Below are 19,914 nucleotides of genomic sequence, written 5' to 3'. Positions count from 1 at the left end.
GAGGAGATAAAGGTTAAGTTAGGAATGAACTTGATGGATGAAGCTGTACGCATAAACCAGCTTCGGTGATGGGGTCATGTGAGGTTACCTAGGAGAATAATGGACTCTTATGGAGGGTAAAAGAAGTAGAGGGAGACAGATGACGATGGTTAGACTCGGGTTGTAACGAATTAAAGATTGATTTATTTATTTATATCGTGTCAGAAGCATACATAAGTTTAAAATTAAAGATAAGGAAAAACATAAAACATAATATAAATACTCCAATGGCGAAGAGCCACATTAATCTATGTGAGCCCAAAACCTTGCAACATCAACTAAATGAGGCCGCAGCACTAGTTGCAAACAGTATTGAGGCGACATTTAGTAAATTCACAGAGGCTTGCAGACTGAACGCTGAAAGGCATAAGGGTCTGTAATGGTAATGTATGTATATATGTATGTATGTATGTATGTATTGTTATTTTATCTGAAATAAGATCTGGGAGTGCCTGAGGAAAAGAAATGTGCCTGAAGGACTGATAAGAAAAATTCTGATGTACAGAGACTGTACTAGCTCTGTACAAATTGGAGAAGGTCGATCATCATGGTTTGAGACCAAGAGTGGAGTTCAGGTAGGGACCCTCTTAGAGGCAGCCCTGCCCAGGGAGTGGCACCCCTGCCTACATGAGTCCCAGAGCACGCTAACCTGGTGTGTTAACATCTGGTAAAGGGTCCCAGCTCAGGGTAACGAGTGAAGACCTCAACAGCAGCAAAAGCAGAGAAGATGATTTGGTACAGCGGAGGAGGCAACCCATTCCTCTCGGGGTAGTACAGATGGAACCCACTGCCTTATCGGATGAGGACGGTTTCTCAAAGGCTAAGGGAGTAAACCCTAAAAGAAAATCCTCAATTATGTTAGGCCTAGCAAGCCAGTAAGAGAGCTTATTTGTAGTTGCTTTCAAAACACGTAAGATTCTCGGAACACATTTATCAACTAAATTAAGGTGCCAGCATGAGAAGACTCATGTTAGGGATGATGGTTTATGGCCTGATGATAGTCATTGCAAAAATCCTGTAAGAGACTAACAGCTAACTCACTCTCACAGGAAAATGTGAAGAACTAGTAGGCCTCATGGAAAGGAGGAAATTAATGATACTGGGGCTGAGTGAAACCAAATGTAGAGGGAAAAGAATGAAGAAATTATGAAAACAGTATACACTGTATTTGCATGGAAATGACAAAGGGATGAGGAATGGTGTTGGTTTCATCATGAGTAAAGATCTAGGAGTTGCTGACATTCAGTATGTTAGTGAGAAAATAATAAAGGTGACTGTGCATTTAGGGAAAGAAAAACTAATTTTGGTACAGGTGTACGCACCTCAAACTGGATGTTGTCAAGAGGATAAGAACCAGTTTCTTGATAATTTGGAAAAAGTTATTAGTAAAGAGAGAGAAATCATTATAGATCTGAATCCACAGATTGGGACAGATCGAACAGGATATGAGCACGTAATGGGACCTCATGGATATGGTGGAAGAATATAGAAGGTAAACACCTCCTTGACTTCTGTGTGAGGAATGGGTTGGTGGTGAAAAGTACTTGGTTCAAGAAGAGACAGAGCCATAAGTTAACACGATACACTTGGAATGGACTACAAGACTGTAATTGATTGTCACCTCAGATGAAGAAAGGTGCAGAATGGTAACAGATGTTAAGAGTAATACCCAGTGAGAGCCTTGACAGTGACCTCCGTCTATTAGTAGCGGACCTGAGAAACTTATATGTGCCAAAAGTATAGAACAGGAAAATACCAAAAATCAAAGTATAGGAATTCCAGAGAACAGATAAGAGAACTGAGTATCAGAACCGGATAAAAACCCTGTTACCAAGAAATGAAAGGAAAAATGGAGTGGCAGAAAGAACCAGACTAAGGGACACATTGGTTAAGGAAGCAACTGAAGTTTGTGAAATGACAAGTATGACAACAAGGGAGAAGGAAACACTGTGATGGAATGAAGGAGTGAGAGCAGCAATCAGGAAAAGAAAGGGATAGGGAGAAACATAAAACGGATCTTACTAGAGACGAGGCAAAAATCAGAAACCTCAAACAATTATGCCGAAACAAGAAACTGGTTGTTAAAGGATCAGTTACAGAAGAAAAGACCAAGGATTGGAATATATTCACTCAGAAACTGGAGGAAGACAGCAGAGGCAATAAGAAACTACTGTATAGTGTTATCAGAGGTAAAAGGAAACCAATGAATACCATAAAGGCACTTGAAGATGAAAATGGAAATTTGGTTAGGATAAAAAGTGACATGAGAGAAGTCCTGAAGAACCATTTTGACCACTTGCTGATTAGACCAGTTCAAGAACAAAATACAGAACTGGAAATCCAAGCATACAGTGAGGAACCTCCCATCACCTGGACATAAATTTAGACAGCCTTAAAATCTATGCTTAAAGGAAAATTTTCAGGTGCAGATATTGTGAATGCAGACATGATAAAGGCAGCAGGCATCCAGGGTATACAATGGCTGCACAGAATACTAAATGCTATGTGGACAGACAACAAAATACCTGCAGATTGGAGCAAGGCTATTATAATTCCCCTGTTTAAGAAATAATAATAATAATAATGTTATTTGTTTTACGTCCCACTAACTACTTTTACGGTCTTCAGACGCCGAGGTGCCGGAATTTAGTCCCGCAGGAGTTCTTTTACGTGCCAGTAAATCTACGGACACGAGGCTGTCGTATTTGAGCACCTTCAAATACCACCGGGCTGAGCCAGGATCGAACCTGCCAAGTTGGGGCTAGAAGGCCAGCGCCTTAACCGTCTGAGCCACTCAGCCCGGCCTGTGTGACAAAATTTCCCCCGGATTTGACAGCATTGCCTTAAAAAGGGGATTTGAAACATGCACACAGTTTAAATGGAACGTTTCACTACACTTCCCATCACACTGTACATAATTCTCGTTCTCCTTAAGCGACACTTTGCAGGAACTGCACATAACATTGCTGGTATTGGGCGCCATGACATTTCATGTATTTTTGTTTTCTGGAAGGTCACTTAAGCAGGGGAGTGGAAAGGTGAGGGGGGGGGGGGGGTGCAGAAGGACTTGTATTCTTTTTATGAGGATACTTATATTACAAAAACTGAATTAGTTACAGTCATAAAAATGGGTATTTTGAATCTCCTTTATAAATAAATAAATACATACTTTTTGTTTTCAGAAAATCCACTTAAGGGGGAAAGGTGAAAGAAAGTGGAAATATTATTTATGAATTATTTTTATGAGGATACTTATATCTCAAAAACGGAAGGTTACAGACGTGAAAATTGGTATTTTGAATCTACTTTATAAATAAAGAAACACATATTCTTTTGTTTTCAGAATATCAACTTAAGGAGGTGGGTAAAACGAAGTGAAAAATGTGTTGAATTCTTTTCATGAAGATTCTTATATCTCAAAAACTGAAGATGTAATGGAGGTGAAAACTGATATTTGGAGTCTCCTTTAAAACTAAGAAATATGTATTTCTTTGTTTATGGAAAATCCAATTAAGAGGGTTGAAAGAATTGAAAAAAAAAAGTTACATTCTTTGTATGAGGACACTTATATCTCAAAAAGTAAACATGTTGCAGGTGTAAAAAATGGTATTTTGAATCTCCTTTAAAAATAACTAAGATGTTGACAGACATGAAAACTGGTATTTGGAATGTCCTTTACATATAAAGAAACAGGCATTTGGGGGAGAAAGTCAATTTGAGAGTGAGGGTGAAAAAAGGAGTTTAATTCTTTTTATGAGGATACATATATCTCAAAAACTGAAGATGTTACAGACGTGGAAGTTGGTATTTTGAATCTCCTTTAAAAATAAACATGTATTCATTTTTCAGAAAGTCTACTTAAGAGGAGAGAGATGTGTAAAGAAGTGGAGAAGAAGTTGAATTCTTTTTATGAGGATACTTACATCTCAAAAACTGAAGATGTTACCGACGTGAAAACTGGTATTTGGAATCACCTTTGAAATAAAGGAACTGTATTTTTTTGTTTTTGGAAAATCCACTTAAGGGGGGGTGAAAAGAATTGAAAAAGCAGGTGAATTTTTAAAATGAGTACCAGTATATGCACAGTATATGTAAAAAACTGAACATATTACAGACGTGAAACTTGGTATTTGGAAAGTCCTTTAAAAATACACAAACATGTTTTTTTTTTTTTTTCAGAAAAGGCACTCAACGGGAGTGAAAAGAAGTGAAAAGGTTGAATTTTTTGTGAGGGTATTTATATCTCAAATACTGAAGATGTTACAGACGTGAAAATCGGTATGTTTAATCTCCTTTAAAAATAAACATTTATTTTTGGAAAAATCCACTTAGGTGGAGGTGGGGATGGGAGAAGGACTGAAAATTGGGTTGAATTATTTTTATGGGGATACTTATATCTCAAAAACTGAAGATGATACAGACATGGAAATAGGTATTTGGAATCTCTTTTAAAAATAAAGAAACATAGATCATTTGTTTTTGGAAAATCGACCTAAGGGGAACTGAAAAAGGGGATTAATTTTTAAAAATAAGCATATCTACTGTTAGTACATCACAAAAACTTAACATGTTACAGATGTGAAAACTGGTATTTTTAATCTCTTTTAAAAATAAGGAAACATTCGTTTATTTGTTTTTGGAAAAACCACTTGATTTGGGGTGTTTAAAAGGGCTAAAAAGAAGGTTGAATTCTTTTATTAGGATACTGATATCTCAAAAACCAAAGATTTTACAGACGTGAAAAATTGGTATTTGTAGTCTCCTTTAAAAATAAAGAAATTCATATTTTTTTTGTTTTCGGATAATCCACTTCGGTAGGGGTGGGATAAGGATTGATAAAGGGGTTGAGTTCTTTTTATTCGTTCTACTTATATCTCAAAAAACTGAAGATGTTACAGACATGGAAATAGGTACTGGTATTTGGAATCTCCTTTAAAAATAAACGTTTTTTAAAATTTATATTTAATTTATATTTATATATTGAGAGAAGACTGTTTCTCACATGTACATGTACAAACGTGGTTAACAAAGAGTTTCTGGTGTAAATGAAACTCAATTTTTTTGTGAGTTTTTATACTTTAGTAGCGATTTTCAGATAATGTCTTAGTACAGTACCGAGGAACGATTACTTTTATCAAATTACAGAATCCATGTGAGCGAAGCCATGGGTAACTGCTAGTGTAGAAATGAAAAAGGTTAGCACAAAATATATTGGCATGGAGAGCGGCATCAAACCAGTCTATAGACTGATGACTCAACAACACAGGTAGGGGAGTTAGGGATTGCAATAACTTACCAAAGGAGATGTTCAATAAATATCCCTGCAATCATTTAAGAAAAGCTAGGAAGAAAACAGATACAGAATCTGCCACCTGAGCGACTGCCCTAAATGCAGATCAGTAGTGATTGATTGAAAACATTCAGTTTCTTTCTCAGGGGATAACTATAAATAAAAGAAACCAACTGAAGCACTGATGCTTCAAATGCCATTACAGCTGACTTAATGTCCTTTCAGCAGCATTGCAGTACTTTCAAAATTTTAACTCTGTATTTGAAAATCCAGTTTTCTTGTCTCAAACATCCGCTGCTTCTGAAGTCTTTGATGAATATTTTTATTATTTTTGCTATTAATATACGTATTGAATTTGTGGATCTAATCTTACCCCATTTAGCATAGTTATAATGACTGCCCAAAATGGCTATCAGTGGAAGATGGCAAAAGGGCAAACGCAAAGGAATGTTGTAGATATTCACCAAAAGGCAAACTCAAACATTTCGGGCTATTTTGAACCTAGTGAATATTTTTGTTCTTTCTTTACTGTGGAAATACTTGAAAAAATTCTCAAATATACAAATGAGGAAATAGCTCACCAAACTAGCAATAATAACAAAAACAAAGGAAGGACCCTGCTATAAGAAATATGACTATGGGTGAACTTCTTGTTTATTCTATTAGCTTCCTGAAAATTATCAAGGGTGCCACAGGGACAAAGCATAACAAAGACACACAATATTGTTATATAATATCTTTCTGTGGTTATACTAGCTGCAGCGCTGAAGAATAACCATCTAGTGGCATCAGAATTGTTTGATACAACTTTATGTGGTTTATTTATTTATTTATTTATTTATTTATTTATTTATTTATATTGTTGTCAGATGCCAAGTTGCATATATATACTCAAACTGATAACTTCTTTGCTTCTGGTGTGAGAAAATCAGCCTTATAGAAAATGTCCTAATCTGTTGCCCAGGAGACACCCAGATGTACAATCTCAAAGTGATTACACACCCTTCGTGAAAGCTTCTCTCGTGTCCCCCACTTTATGTGGTAAACGATATTGGGTTACTGTGTCAGAAAGAAGATTCAGCTTCATCACAAACTGCCCAGGATTTACAACTTTAATTATAATTTGGGTCCACCTTATTCAATACATAAAAATTGTTGCGTATATGTAATTACCACATATATTTTAATACTAGTTTCGATGCCCCACGGCGTCATCATCAGCTGATAGAAGTTTGTAGAAAAATTGACAATCATATAGGTTTATCAACACCAAATTGATCACAATTTAAAACCGTATTAACAACATGAAACTGTATTAAAAATATACTGTCTCTAAGTTCATATTTTCTACAAGCCCAAGACTTGGAAGTCTTATGCCATACACTGACACAAAATATTTTACATTTTTGTTGTACGTTACGCTGCTGGGAAAGCACCTAATTCGTTTTAAATACCCTTTTTAAAAAATTTGGGCTCAGATTAAATTCGATACATTCTTTGATAAACTTTATATCCTTACCTATCTTTCCCACCTTAATTCTTAAGCCCAAAAATCGATGGGCAGCTATCTTTGCTTAGTGGGCTTCTTCAGTTAAATTTATAAACCTCATTGTTTGTCTGTATTGAACCAAGATCACAACTGTTATTATAATTTGACTCCACCTTATTCAATACATAAAAATTGTTGCATAGATGTAATTACAACATATAATTCAATCAGAGGAGCCTCCATGGCTCAGACGGCAGCGCATCAGCCTCTCACCGCTGGGTACCGTGGTTCAAATCCCGGTCACTCCATGTGAGATTTGTGCTGGACAAAGCGGAGGCAGGACAGGTTTTTCTCCGGGTACTCTGGTTTTCCCTGTCATCTTTCATTCCAGCAACACTCTCCATTCTCATTTCATAGCATCTATAAATCATTAATAAATCACTTTGGGAGTGGCGACCCCATCGTACTAATAGCCTATATCAGCTTCATTCAATCATTCCATCCCTGACCCGGTCAATGACTGGAAAACAGGTTGTAGGTTTTCATTTTCATTTCAATCAATACTAGTTTCGATGCCCCACTGTGTCATCATCAGCTGATAGAAGTTTGTAGAAAAATTGACAGTCATATAAGTTTATCAACGCCAAGTTGATGACAATTTAAAACCATATTAACAACGTGAAACTGTGTTAAAAATGTACTGTGTCTAAGTTCATATTTTCTACAGGTCCAAGACTTGCGAGTCTTATGCCATAAACTGATACAAAATCTTTTACATTTTTGTTGTATGTTACGCTGGTGGGAAAGCACCTAATTTGTTTTAAATACCCTTTTTTAAAAATTTGGGCTCAGATTAAATTTGATGCATTGTTTGATAAACTGTATATCCTTGCCTATCTTTCCTACCTTAATTCTTAAGCCCAAAAACCGATGGGCTGCTATCTTTGCCTGGTGGACTTCTTCAGTTAAATTAATAAATTTCATTGTTTGTCCATATTGGTGCTATTTTTATGTGGAACAGTTGGATTGCTGACCTTGGGGACAATTTATGAATCTGTTTTATGTCATTCATTGCTTTCACTGCAGCGTTTAGTATGTTACATGAATTTTTAAAAATGTTTCCTGGCGTCTGCAATGTTTTATGACTTACTGATGGAAGAAGTCCTGTCTTTGTAGTATATCCTTCCTGAATGCCAGCATAACTGTCATGTCCTTGTTCAAGCATAATTCATTATCTTCAGCCCGGTCTACCAACTTGTTGTAAGCGAATTGGAGATCTTGCGTACTTGTTGAAGCCAGTGCCATGTCGTCTGTACATATATAATCCGACTTTATCCGTCGATATCGTTTCTGTTATGTCCGCTGTGGCGTTGTTAAACAGCAAATCACAAAAGCAAATGTAAATTAGATGTATTTGACCTGACGTGCTCAAACATGGACTGTAGATGGAAAACCAAATGTCGGCCACTCTTCTTTCTCTTTAATATGATAAAAATCCATTCATTGCATCCTTCATACCAGGGCTTAAGAGTATAAATCAAAAATAGCCATACCTATTTCAGGATAGAAATATTAAAAACAGAGGCAGTATTATATTGAGAGAGTGGAAAATTAATAACACATTAACATATTTCAGAATTTTTTTTTTAAATAATAATTTTCTTTTGCTAACTGCTGAAAATTAAATTAATAACTTGTACTGTGAAGACCCAAAATAGCATGACTCTTAAGCCCTGGCGTGAAAGATATATTCTCACAACTTCTTTCAGACTTCACCATGCAGGAAAGAGGGAACTTTCAAGATTGGATTATATGACAGAACTCCATAAGCAGTTAGCAGCTCCATGTCAAACACAAAGGCTGTCCGTCTCCACCACGAAAAACCACTTCACTTGGACAAGAAAATGGGCCTACTCCAACTTCAGGTTACAAGGAACAGAAGAAGTACTGTGCTTTCTGCCCATCGAATATCAAAAGAATGACTAATTACTGCCCCTGCAGAAGGCCCATATGCAGTGCACATGAAAAGAAGAATTGCCCCAACTGTTCCATCTGGGTGGGTCTAGAAAGCCAAGAATGACGGCCGAGAGGTTCGTCGTGCCGACCACACGGCATCTCTAATCTGCAGGCCTTGGGGCTGAGCAGCAATCGCTTGGTAGGCCATGACTCTTCGGGGCTGTTGCGCCATGGGGTTTGGTTTCTTGTTCCATTGGGTGACATCCAACTAGCTGATGCCCAGCAGGTTGTGAACTATTACTTGGAGTATTGTACATTGTTAAATGTACCTATTTATGTTGCCCCATTGTTGAGGTAAGATTGCAATGGATATGGTAATTTAGCAAACTAACTTCTAAGTTTTATGCATTTCTTTTACACTTTTCTGTTGTGACAATTATGTGTATTTTTTTGTAAATATGGATAACTGACGTGTATTTATATGCTCATTTATCCGAATCTCCTTTGAAACGTCATCTTTACGTACGATATGTCTGCTAATCTCGGGTTATATTAACACCTATTGGTATCCTTTGGCGTACTAATGACGGTACACAGACCGATCCTTAGGATAATTAATGGTTTATATTGCAAAGGAGTATTGTAAATTAATTCTCAACAAAATCTAGTCTAAAAGACTGTCGTTCATTTTATTTGTGTATGTTCAGGGTAACGGAGTTTTGTGGCCATCCTGTACTTCTTAAGATACAGAAGATGAGTGCAGCCATCTTTAATCAACACAATAATGACATAGAGGCTTATTGGCAACACGGTAGAAAGACTGGTTCTGTTCGTACCAAGAATTAAGGTCTTCCTATATTAATGAATTCATTTTTGGCAAGTTCTACAACTTTGAGGATTGGATTTATTCGCATTGTTGATCAGCGTAGAAGGTCGTGCGTTCCTGCGTATTGCTTACTTCTTGCACATTTGGATTGGCAGCAGTTGGTGAGATAGTTCTTTTTTTTTTTTTTTTTTACGCTGTGTTTACGTGTGGTACCCAGTGTTACCATCGACCATGATTGGTTATTATCTTGTTGTAAGCGAGTGAGGGCATTTTGAGGATTTGTAAAAAATTGGTTTTAATGCCAGTTTTCAAGTATGTCAAAATCTAGTGCGAGAACTGAAATGGAATATGACGGGGATATTTTGGAATATCTGGAGAAATACTTTGGACACAGGAAATTTAAGAGTGATTTACAGAGGCAAGCTACGGAAGCTGTAATTAAAAGTAAGATGAACTGTCATGCTGCACTGTTTTTACTAGATAACGTAGCATTCGAGTTTGGGTTTTACAGCATGAATAGAAAGAGGAAGTGAGACTCCTTGCACCTTGTTAAGTTGTATGTCTCTTGAATTTGAGATTTAGTTGGGGGCTCAGGTCTTCTATCCTAACCTGACCTAACAATTTTTTATTCGTCCAATGTAATACCTAACCTGTGACATATTTCGTAGTGCGCGTTCTTGACTATCATAACAATTAATGAGTGACTCGCCAGTGTGAATGGAGTTGATCATATTCCCAGCTCTCATAACCTGCCCTCTATTTACTGTTATAAATTACTGAAGATAACCGTTTATGGTTTATATTTGTTCGACGTTTCGGGTTGCTAATGAGATATTTTTGATGGACACTTCTCTTTGTTCTTATGGCAAACCATATGGAAATATAATTCATGGGTAAAACTCCTGGACGTTGGGTGTCAGTTTAAAGATTAGGACCGGGCTCGATAGCTGCAGTCCTTAAGTGCGGCCACTATTCGGGAGATAGTGGGTTCGAACCCCACTGTCGGCAGCCCTGAAGATGGTTTTCCGTGGTTTCTCATTTTCACACCAGACAAATGCTGGGGCTGTACTTTAATTAAGGCCACGGCCGCTTACTTCTCACTCCTAGCTCCTTCCTGTCCCATCATCGCCATAAGACCTATCTGTGTCGGTGCGACGTAAAGCAATTTGTAAAAATTAGGCTATTATTTAGGAAATTTTAGCTGAATAGTCTTATTTAAGTTGAGATGATGTTTCCATTAAGAAAACTTGCCATAATGATTAATTGGTAAACTATGGTTGTCAGTTCATGTTGATTGTCATATTACTGGCCTGTTTAAGTAGGCAAAAGGTGTTCATTTAGGTACTGGTATGCATGTGTAATACTTTTTTAACATTGGTTTGTTATGGTTAGGTTCTTGTGAATACAGATTATTAGCCTGCTTACAGTATAGACATGAGGAGTACGACTTCATTTATTTGTGAGCGTTTTTAATTTCACTGTGTATTGAGATGAGCCGTGTCTGGTGAGTGACTGTCAGGCACTACATGTTGCCTCATTGACACCCATTCTCCTAAATTTCATCACTTCATGTAATATGATGGCACTTTAAAGGTTGTTCGATAACAATGTTTCCAATTTGAATTTCATCCTTGGGAGGGAAGTCTACTGAAGTGCTTTTTGGTGAGGTTTTTTTATAGCAACAAGGGAAAAAATGGGGGTAATGAATTAAAAAATGAAGTAACTTGAGTGTTTTTGAGGCTCTTAGATGTTTTTGTATATGTGCAAGAGTGAGACTCAGAACTTGCGGTTACATATTTCTGGTAACGCTGATAAATTGAATAACTATGCTAGCTGATCTACATAAGTACATCTAAGCGTCCCTGAAATGGTTTGATGGATGATACAAACCTACGTTCGCATTATCATTGTAGATTAGTTGGATATTTTCCTTGTATATAAGCTTGGGAAATAAGACTATGTATCTGGTCTCCTGGGCAGAACATACAGTATTGTTAAAGAAAGGGTGCTTTTTGATAATTTTATAGATAGCCAATGAATGTTACTGTGGTTTATGTCAACCTCTTCATAAACTTCTATCCTTGAAGAATATCTGTCATTATATATGAATTACTGGAGTATATGAACTCCCTGTGAAACTTTAATTCAAATACTCCCTCTTCTATTTTAGTGTGATAACTTCTGCTGTCTGAATAATAGGCCCTACACAATTTTTCACTAGAGAACATTGTCCTATACAGTAACAATGAAATATTCCAAGTATGATTGAGCTGAATATTTTTTACTCTTACTGATTAAGGACAATTACAAGGTTGATCAATTTTGAGAATTGAAAGTTCCTTTTAGGGATCATTGTAAATATCTAGGTGTTAATATAAGGAAAGATCTTCATTGGGGTAATCACATAAATGGGATTGTAAATAAAGGGTACAGATCTCTGCACATGGTTATGAGGGTGTTTAGGGGTTGTAGTAAGGATGTAAAGGAGAGGGCATATAAGTCTCTGGTAAGACCCCAACTAGAGTATGGTTCCAGTGTATGGGACCCTCACCGGGATTACCTGATTCAAGAACTGGAAAAAATCCAAAGAAAAGCAGCTCAATTTATTCTGGGTGATTTCTGACAAAAGAGTAGCGTTACAAAAATGTTGCAAAGTTTGGGCTGGGTAGAATTGAGAGAAAGAAGGAGAGCTACTCGACTAAGTGGTATGTTCCGAGCTGTCAGCGGAGAGATGGCGTGGAATGACATTACTAGACGAATAAGTTTGAGTGGCGTTTATAAAAGTAGGAAAGATCACAATACGAAGATAAATTTGGAATTCAGTGTTCATTGTGATATCAATTTCAATCAATCACTACTGATCTGCATTTAAGGCAGTTGCTCAGGTGGCAGATTCTCTATCTGTTGTTTTCCTAGCCTTTTCTTAAATGATTGCAAAGAAATTGGAAATTTCTTGAACATTTCCCTTGGTAAGTTATTCTAATCCCTTCCTCCAAATGAATATTTGTCCCTATTTGTGCTCTTGAATTCCAACTTTATCTTCATATTGTGATCTTTCCTACTTTTAAAGACACCACTCAAACTTATTTGTCTACTAATATCATTCCACGCCATCTCTCCACTGACAGCTCTGAACATACCACTAATGATATAGATGTAGATTCCCATAGGGAACCTGAAATATTTGGATAGAGTTATGCATCATTTGACCATGCACCAAAATTGATTTTTTTTAGATTATTGCACCATCTAGTAGCTAAAGGTGTAAACTTTACATAGGTAATTGTTCAGACTTTTATTCTCAATGTGATTTAGCGGAAATGAATTTTGACCAAACACCAACCTCTCAATCATTAAATTCAAATTTTGCATCAAGTTACCAACCACAATTTCTGAGTCTGAATTACGCATCAAATGACCGCACGACAAGCGTGCAGTCACTTGGTTGTGTGATGCTAAATATAGATTTCCGTGTAGCAGATTCCTGCACAGGTTTTCTTCTCTGCAGCATATGCCCAGAAACTAAAATCCTCTGTTATGGAAAAATCAAAATTGGACGAAAAACTGGAGATGTTTTGTTTTGACCTTGAAAAAACACTGCCATTGTCCTGTATTCCCACAGATGTGGTTTTTTACAAGCGCCAGTTGTGGTTATATAACTTAGGAATTCATAGTGGGAAAGATAATAAAGGTCATTGTTATGTCTGGTTGGAAGGAGAGGCAGGACAAAGGGCTCAGGAGGTTGGATCCTGCTTGTACAAACATCTCATGGAAAACGTGCACAAAGCCAAAGAAGTCATATTGTGGTCAGATTCTTGCAGAGGCCAGAATGGTAATATAAAGATTGTTTTACTTCTGAAAACAGTTTTGGAACAACACCTTACCATTTCAATTTCCAGTCCATAGCTTCCTCCCTAACGACAGCAACTTTGGGGATGTAGAACGTGCTTTCAAATTTCAGCAGCGGCTGTATACCGCCGAAGACTACATAAATGTAATGAAGATGTGCCGAAAGAAGAACCTGCTTGTTGTGCACAGAATGACCGGACTGGATTTTTATATTAGGCCTACAGTTCATCTGGAGAAGCACATTGTAAACAGGAAGACAGGCACAAACAGTGAGAAGGTAAAGTGGCTGCATGTGAGAGAAACAGAGTTGAAGAAAGATAAACCTTTTAGCATTTTCTTCAAAATGCATTTCGATGCAGAATGCACTGTTGAAGTGAACATTAAGAAATCTACAGTTGGTCGCTGGCTTCAGAATGAAAATAGGTCAGCTTTACATGGTCTGTTCACTGTTATGACCCAATGGAAAACCAGTTTCAGAAGCGAAACTGAATGACCTGCGCTCTCTCATGAAGCTAATTCCCAATAATGCTAAGCCTTTCTATAAGGGCTTGTTTAGTGATACATGGGTTTGGTTGTGGAAATATGGATTTTGAACTCGAAAATTCTTAAAAATCTGCATTACATTACACTTTTGGAAACTGTGTGTTTATGATGCCTTAATACTATGATCTACCAGTGTAATTTCTATACTACTGTATATTCTAAAATTCATGTTTTTTCTATGTCATGTTGTATGCTGTTATGTATAATTTAATCCTGTACTTCAATAAGCAATAAAATTAGTTAACAGGTACCATATTTTACACTGCATTGAATTTTTAAAAGTAAAATCGATCACTAAATGACAATTTTATTTGTTGGTCAAGTGATGCAAAACAAAAAACTAATGTAACCGCAATAAAGCTTCAAGTGACCAAGCATCATTATCTCAGATTACGACGATATACTTCATATATCCCTAAATTGAATACATTAAGAACAAAATTTATGTTTTTATCTTCATTTTGGTATATAATACCTCACATTTAACAGGAAATATCAATTAGGCTAATACAAAGGATTTTGCATTTGTGTCAATATCTCAAAATCTACTTTTGGTGCTTGGTCAAGTGTTGCATAACACCATTCATTTGTCCCAGATGAGTACATTTTTAATACCAGTACAATACCAATATAATACCAATAATGTCCAATAACGGACTAACTATATTGGTATTATAAATTTACTCATTGGGGAAAATATTTCAGGTTCCCTATGAGAATCTACATCTGTATCATCTGATGGCCAGGCAGCCATCAATTTTTAGAAATGAGACAAAGTCTCTCATAGTGCATTGGCACTGCCGGTGGCTCCAAGCAGCCTACGCAATGACCTCCGCGGTATGCACTAGCCATGCGTCTTGGTATATGTGGTATTTACCAACTGATGAGACCAATTTAGCACACTGGAGCGAAACTCTGACAACCAGGAACGAGTTAGTTGGAAAATTGATAATGCCCAATAATGGACCAATATATTGGTATTGTAAACATACCACTTAGTCGAACAGCTTGTCTCCTTTCTCTCAAATCTTCCCAGCTCAAACTTTGCAACGTTTTTGTAATGCTACTCTTTTGTCCGAAATCAGCCAGAACAAATCAAGCTGCTTTTCTTTGGATTTTTTCCTGTTCTTGAATCAAGTAATCCTGGTGAGGGTCCCATACATTGGAACCATACTCTAGTTGGGGACTTACCAGAGACTTATATGCCCTCTCCTTTACATCCTTACTATAACCCCTAAATACTCTCATAACCATGTGCAAAGATCTGTATCCTTTATTTACGATCCCATTTATGTGATTACCCCAATGAAGATCTTCCCTTATATTAATACCTAGATACTTACTATGATGCCCAAAAGGAACTTTTACCCCATCAACACAGTAATTAAAACCGAGAGTACTTTTCCTATTTGTGAAACTCACAACCTGACTTTTAACCCCGTTTATCATCATACCGTTGTCTACTGTCAATCTCACAACGTTATCAAGGTTATTTTGCAGTTTTTCACAATCTTGTAACTTATTTATTACTCTATATAGAATAACATCATTAACAAAAAGCCGTATCTCTGATTCCACTTAGGGCCTAGTGGGTTTGAACCCCACTGTACTGTCGGTGGCTCTGAAGATGGTTTTTTGTGGTTTCACATTTTTACACCAGGCAAATGCTGATAAGATCTATTTGTGTTGGTGTGATTTAAAGCAACCTGTAAAAGAAAGGAAAGGTCAAGCCGATTTCTCCCCAGTGCTATTCCCTGTACTATCATCACCTAAAGACCTGTCTGTGTGATGTAAAAGAAATAGTAAAAAAGAAACAGAATGTTACAATTACAGAAGTTTAGGTCATCCAATATATTTTCTGTTGGGTATGTCTGGTCAGTCATTTTACTTATAATCGGATAAACAGGACGGATCAGTATGGGAAGAGGGACCAATAGAAAGAGGAGACAAGAACAAACATGAAAACAAAAGCATGAAGGTAGTCTTCACTCATACACTATAGTCTTTGAAGAACAGTTCTGGTTCCATTTCTGCTGAACCTCCACCAAGCTTGTTTCTGCTTCCTAGCTTCATCTGGAGGGTGACATTAACACTTATTGAGGAGCCATCTTGATATATTGTTAATGTTCCTGATGTGGGTAGTGTAAAATAAGAAGCCGGATAAACACAAGACTTAAAATAAAGATAAATACGGGTGGTATAAATCAAACGCAGTAGAATCCCAGAAGGATGGAACAGCACAGACAAGTATCATATGAAATCCTTCATAAAGAGAAGAACATGAAAGGGAACACATGCTAGGTACTGAAAGGTCATTGTGAAAATAGGAAGCAATAGGAAGAGATAAGGACAAATATAAAAGTACAAAGATTATCTCTAGATCTTCATATGCTGCCATTTTCAGAGAGGAGGGCTTTGTCCCCCTCATTCTCAGTTCTTCTACACCCAGTTTTCTTCTCAATTCCCAACAAGCTCCTTTTTGCTTCCCACCTTCATCATGAAGGGAGACATCAACACTCATTGAGGGGCCACCTTAACAGATCTTTAATTTTAATAACGCCCTATGGTGGGAATGATAGAATACTTCCACAGAATTTCCTGCCTGTTATAAAGGGCAATGGAAAGGGGATCCTAGGGGATCTCAACTTTGGGAGCATGGTTTGGCAACCACAGGGCTCTTAACCAAGTCTGACATTGGTTCTGTTTCGTTATACCATACTCCTCACTTTCCTATCTGAACTCCTTTTGTCATCTTATTCTCTTCCAACCCTGACAACATTATGTTTGTAAGGCCTAGAGAATCTTTCATTTTCATGCCTATCATGGCCCTTTTTCTTATCTTCTTCTTTTCCCACACCTTGATGGGGTCACGTGTGCCAACTGTGTCCACACATGTACCATGTGTACTTAGCCCTCTGTTTTATGTTTGGATGCCCTTTGTGATGCCAATCCATTGTGAAATGATGTCTTCACTATTACATGTTTCTGTTTTGGTTGGTAGTATGGTAAGTTGTGTATGTATGAAGGGGAGTGTGATAGGACAAACACGCTTACTTATTCCCCAAATCAGAGGAATTAAGCAGACACTGTTAAAATCCTCGACTCAGGCAGGAATGAACCTGGGGTCTATCAAGATAGAGGCCTCAGTGCTGACCATTCAGCTGAGTTGTACTCTTTAACCTAGATGTTAGGCTCCTTAAAACAGCAGTCATCATCAAGTATGAAAAATTAATTCTGTTCAACAGAACCTTGCTATTTTTAAGTTAGCATCCGGGAGATACTGGGTTTGAGCCCTGCTGTCAGCAGCCCTGAAGGTGGTTTTCCGTGGTTTCCCATTTTCACACTAGGCAAATGCTGGGGCTGTAATTAAGACCACAGCTGCTTCCTTCCCATTCCTAGGCCTTTCCTGTCCCATTGTCGCCATAAGACCTATCTGTGTCGGTGCAACGTAAAGCAAATAGTAAAAAAAAAGTTGATGTTATTGTTAGGCTAATTTCATCATTTCAAATAATTGATTGCACTGTACAACAACAAAAATGCCAAAATTCAAAACAATGAAATCTTCCTGTTTTTGTGTGTGCTTAATTTGAAAATTCATTCCTTTTTCCCATATCAGATATTTGTTCAGTAATGCAATCCCACTTTCTGCTAATGCTTTGTAGGGGGGGATAAAGTGTGGATAAAGTAAACATCTTATTAAATTGCAGAAAGATGTTTATGACAAGTCCTTTTTATGTATATATTGCAACGCATATGGCCTTTACGTCCATTTCAATCTCCGACAGGAAAGGCCCAGCGCGCATAAGCCATGTGATGTCATTGGGCCAGAGCCTCGTAGGAGATGTTGCTCCAAGTGCTGTCATTGGCCGCTATGTCGCTGAGGCCTCGAGGAGTGCAGAAATGACTAGGCCATTGGTCGAGAGCTTTCCATATCTGAAGATTTCTATGGGGTTTGAGCGACTGACGTATCTTGAACGTTGGTTCAGGTGTATATAAGGCAAGAGCAACCTGCAGAATTGAGTTCAGTATGTGGACTCGGTGAGAAGCGACTGAAAACGAGTTCAGTTCTGAGCTCAGCCAGTGAGCGAAGGAGAGTGGAATGTGTTACAGTCACGGGTTCAGTACGAGTGAGTTACAGCGTGAGCTGAGTGTTCCAGTCTGTTGGAGTGTCCGTCTGTAGAATTGAGGACTCGTTCTGTATGCTTGTCATCGTGAGTTGTGTCTCTGGGGCCAGCTGCTTGTGAGTGGCAGCTGTGTCTCTGTTGCAGCTTGGGAGAGAACACTGGAATGTCGATATGGGGCTGTGAACAGAGTTATACCGGAATGTGTGGACAGCGGATACCATCCTGAACTGCGAGACTGGCATTTGTAGGCTGTGAACTGTGTACCGTGATAGCGGCAATGAAGTAACTCTGTGGCTGAGTGAGGCTTTAGTATTAGTGACCGGAGTCTGTATTAGTGTGAATGAACAGTGAAAAATAAGAGAGAGCACGAACTGTGTAATTGTGTCTCTTGAACTATGAGTGTAAGCTGTGATCCCGGAATGCATTTGAGTGTAAATATGTGTACTAGTAATTAGATAAAAAAATCTTAGAAGTAGAACACTACTAGTTTTTTATTTATTTATCTACCCCACCAACACATTACAATATATATAAACATTATCTATCATTCCTCCACAGTAGGCTATATTAATAGTATTGGTAAGAAAACTCACAGTATAGTGACTGACTTGGTATTGTGCAGAATGTTTTTACATAAAGTTTACTGATCACATTTATTGTGTGTTCAGATGTTTGTTTTGTGGTTGTTAATAGCAGTGCTTTTAACTTTCATAAGTACATTAAATAGTGTTGTAGTTAGTAAAAACCATTCAAAGTGTCAATTTACAGCAATGATGTCTCGTAATTTATCCTAATCTATTTTGTTATGTGTGTGGTGAATTCACTGCAAAATCTCTAAGAGAAAATATTACTCCACCGATCAAGCAAATGAATTGTACTTTGACTACAAAGTGGATAAGAACAAAAATTTTACTCCTAAATATTGTTTGTATATTCCCATAATTGGAGAGGCTAGTTGACTAGCACTCATCCTTCTATGCCATTTGCTGTTTCCATGATGGACAGAGTAGAAGGACCACTACTTAGACTGTTATTTCTGTTTAACAAAAATTTCTGGTTTCTCATAAAAAAAAAAAAAAAAAAAAAAAAAAAAGCATTCCATAGTCAATACAGATTTTCCCTCTATTCAAATGGCACTTGAAAAATTGACCCCACAATAGGAAGCAATGAAATCTTCCCCATAGACTGGTACCGGTACTCTTTGCACTTCTGATAGTGATTTTGAATTCGTGGAATCCAGAAAACTCTGTCTAATTTCACAGTCATTGCTGAACAATCTTGTAAGAGATTTAAAATCTCTCATAAGCCCAGTTTGAATTGTTAGCATCTTGACTAAAGGAATAGAATCTTTTAAAACCAGATACCAAAGTGACAGATTATTGAAAGCATCAACATAGCTTACCAACATATTATTCTAAAGTTATTGGTCTTTTAAGTGGAATGCAACCAGGATTTAGAAAATAATATTGCTTTTTGTGGGAGTAGGACTCTCAAGACAGAGTGTATCATTACCGAGTGAAGGAGTGTCCTTTGAAACAAAGTTTAGTACACGCAAAAAAAAATATATAAATTTAATTCACTTGTGGATTCTCAGAAAATTTTATTACCACCACTCCATGTAAAGCTGGGTTTAACGAAAAATTTCTTCAAAGCAGCGGACAAAAATAGGAATGGTTTACAGTATCAAGAGTCCCAGGTCAAGCGAAGCAGAATTAAAAGAGAGTATTTTCAAATCTGCGAAATGGAGGAGGATCCTTTCTTTTCTTTGAGAAAAAACTCACCAAAACAGAAAACTGCA

At 37.3% G+C, this 19,914-nt stretch overlaps 1 protein-coding gene across 1 annotated transcript in view; it reads left to right on the top strand.

The window, feature by feature from the left end:
• The first annotated feature begins 9,832 nt into the window (after positions 1-9,832).
• The window catches only part of LOC136866475 (ATP-dependent DNA helicase Q5), a 273,167-nt gene continuing 263,085 nt past the window's right edge, over positions 9,833-19,914 (top strand). The window contains exon 1 of the mRNA XM_067143466.2: positions 9,833-10,044. Coding sequence (XP_066999567.2) covers positions 9,915-10,044 — 130 coding nt within the window. The 5' untranslated portion in view covers positions 9,833-9,914. The remainder of the gene's footprint in view (positions 10,045-19,914) is intronic.

The sequence above is a fragment of the Anabrus simplex genome, chromosome 3 (genome assembly GCF_040414725.1).
Source record: "Anabrus simplex isolate iqAnaSimp1 chromosome 3, ASM4041472v1, whole genome shotgun sequence".
Classification (NCBI taxonomy): Eukaryota; Metazoa; Arthropoda; class Insecta; order Orthoptera; family Tettigoniidae; genus Anabrus; species Anabrus simplex.
This window is presented reverse-complemented; position numbering and strand designations above follow the sequence as displayed.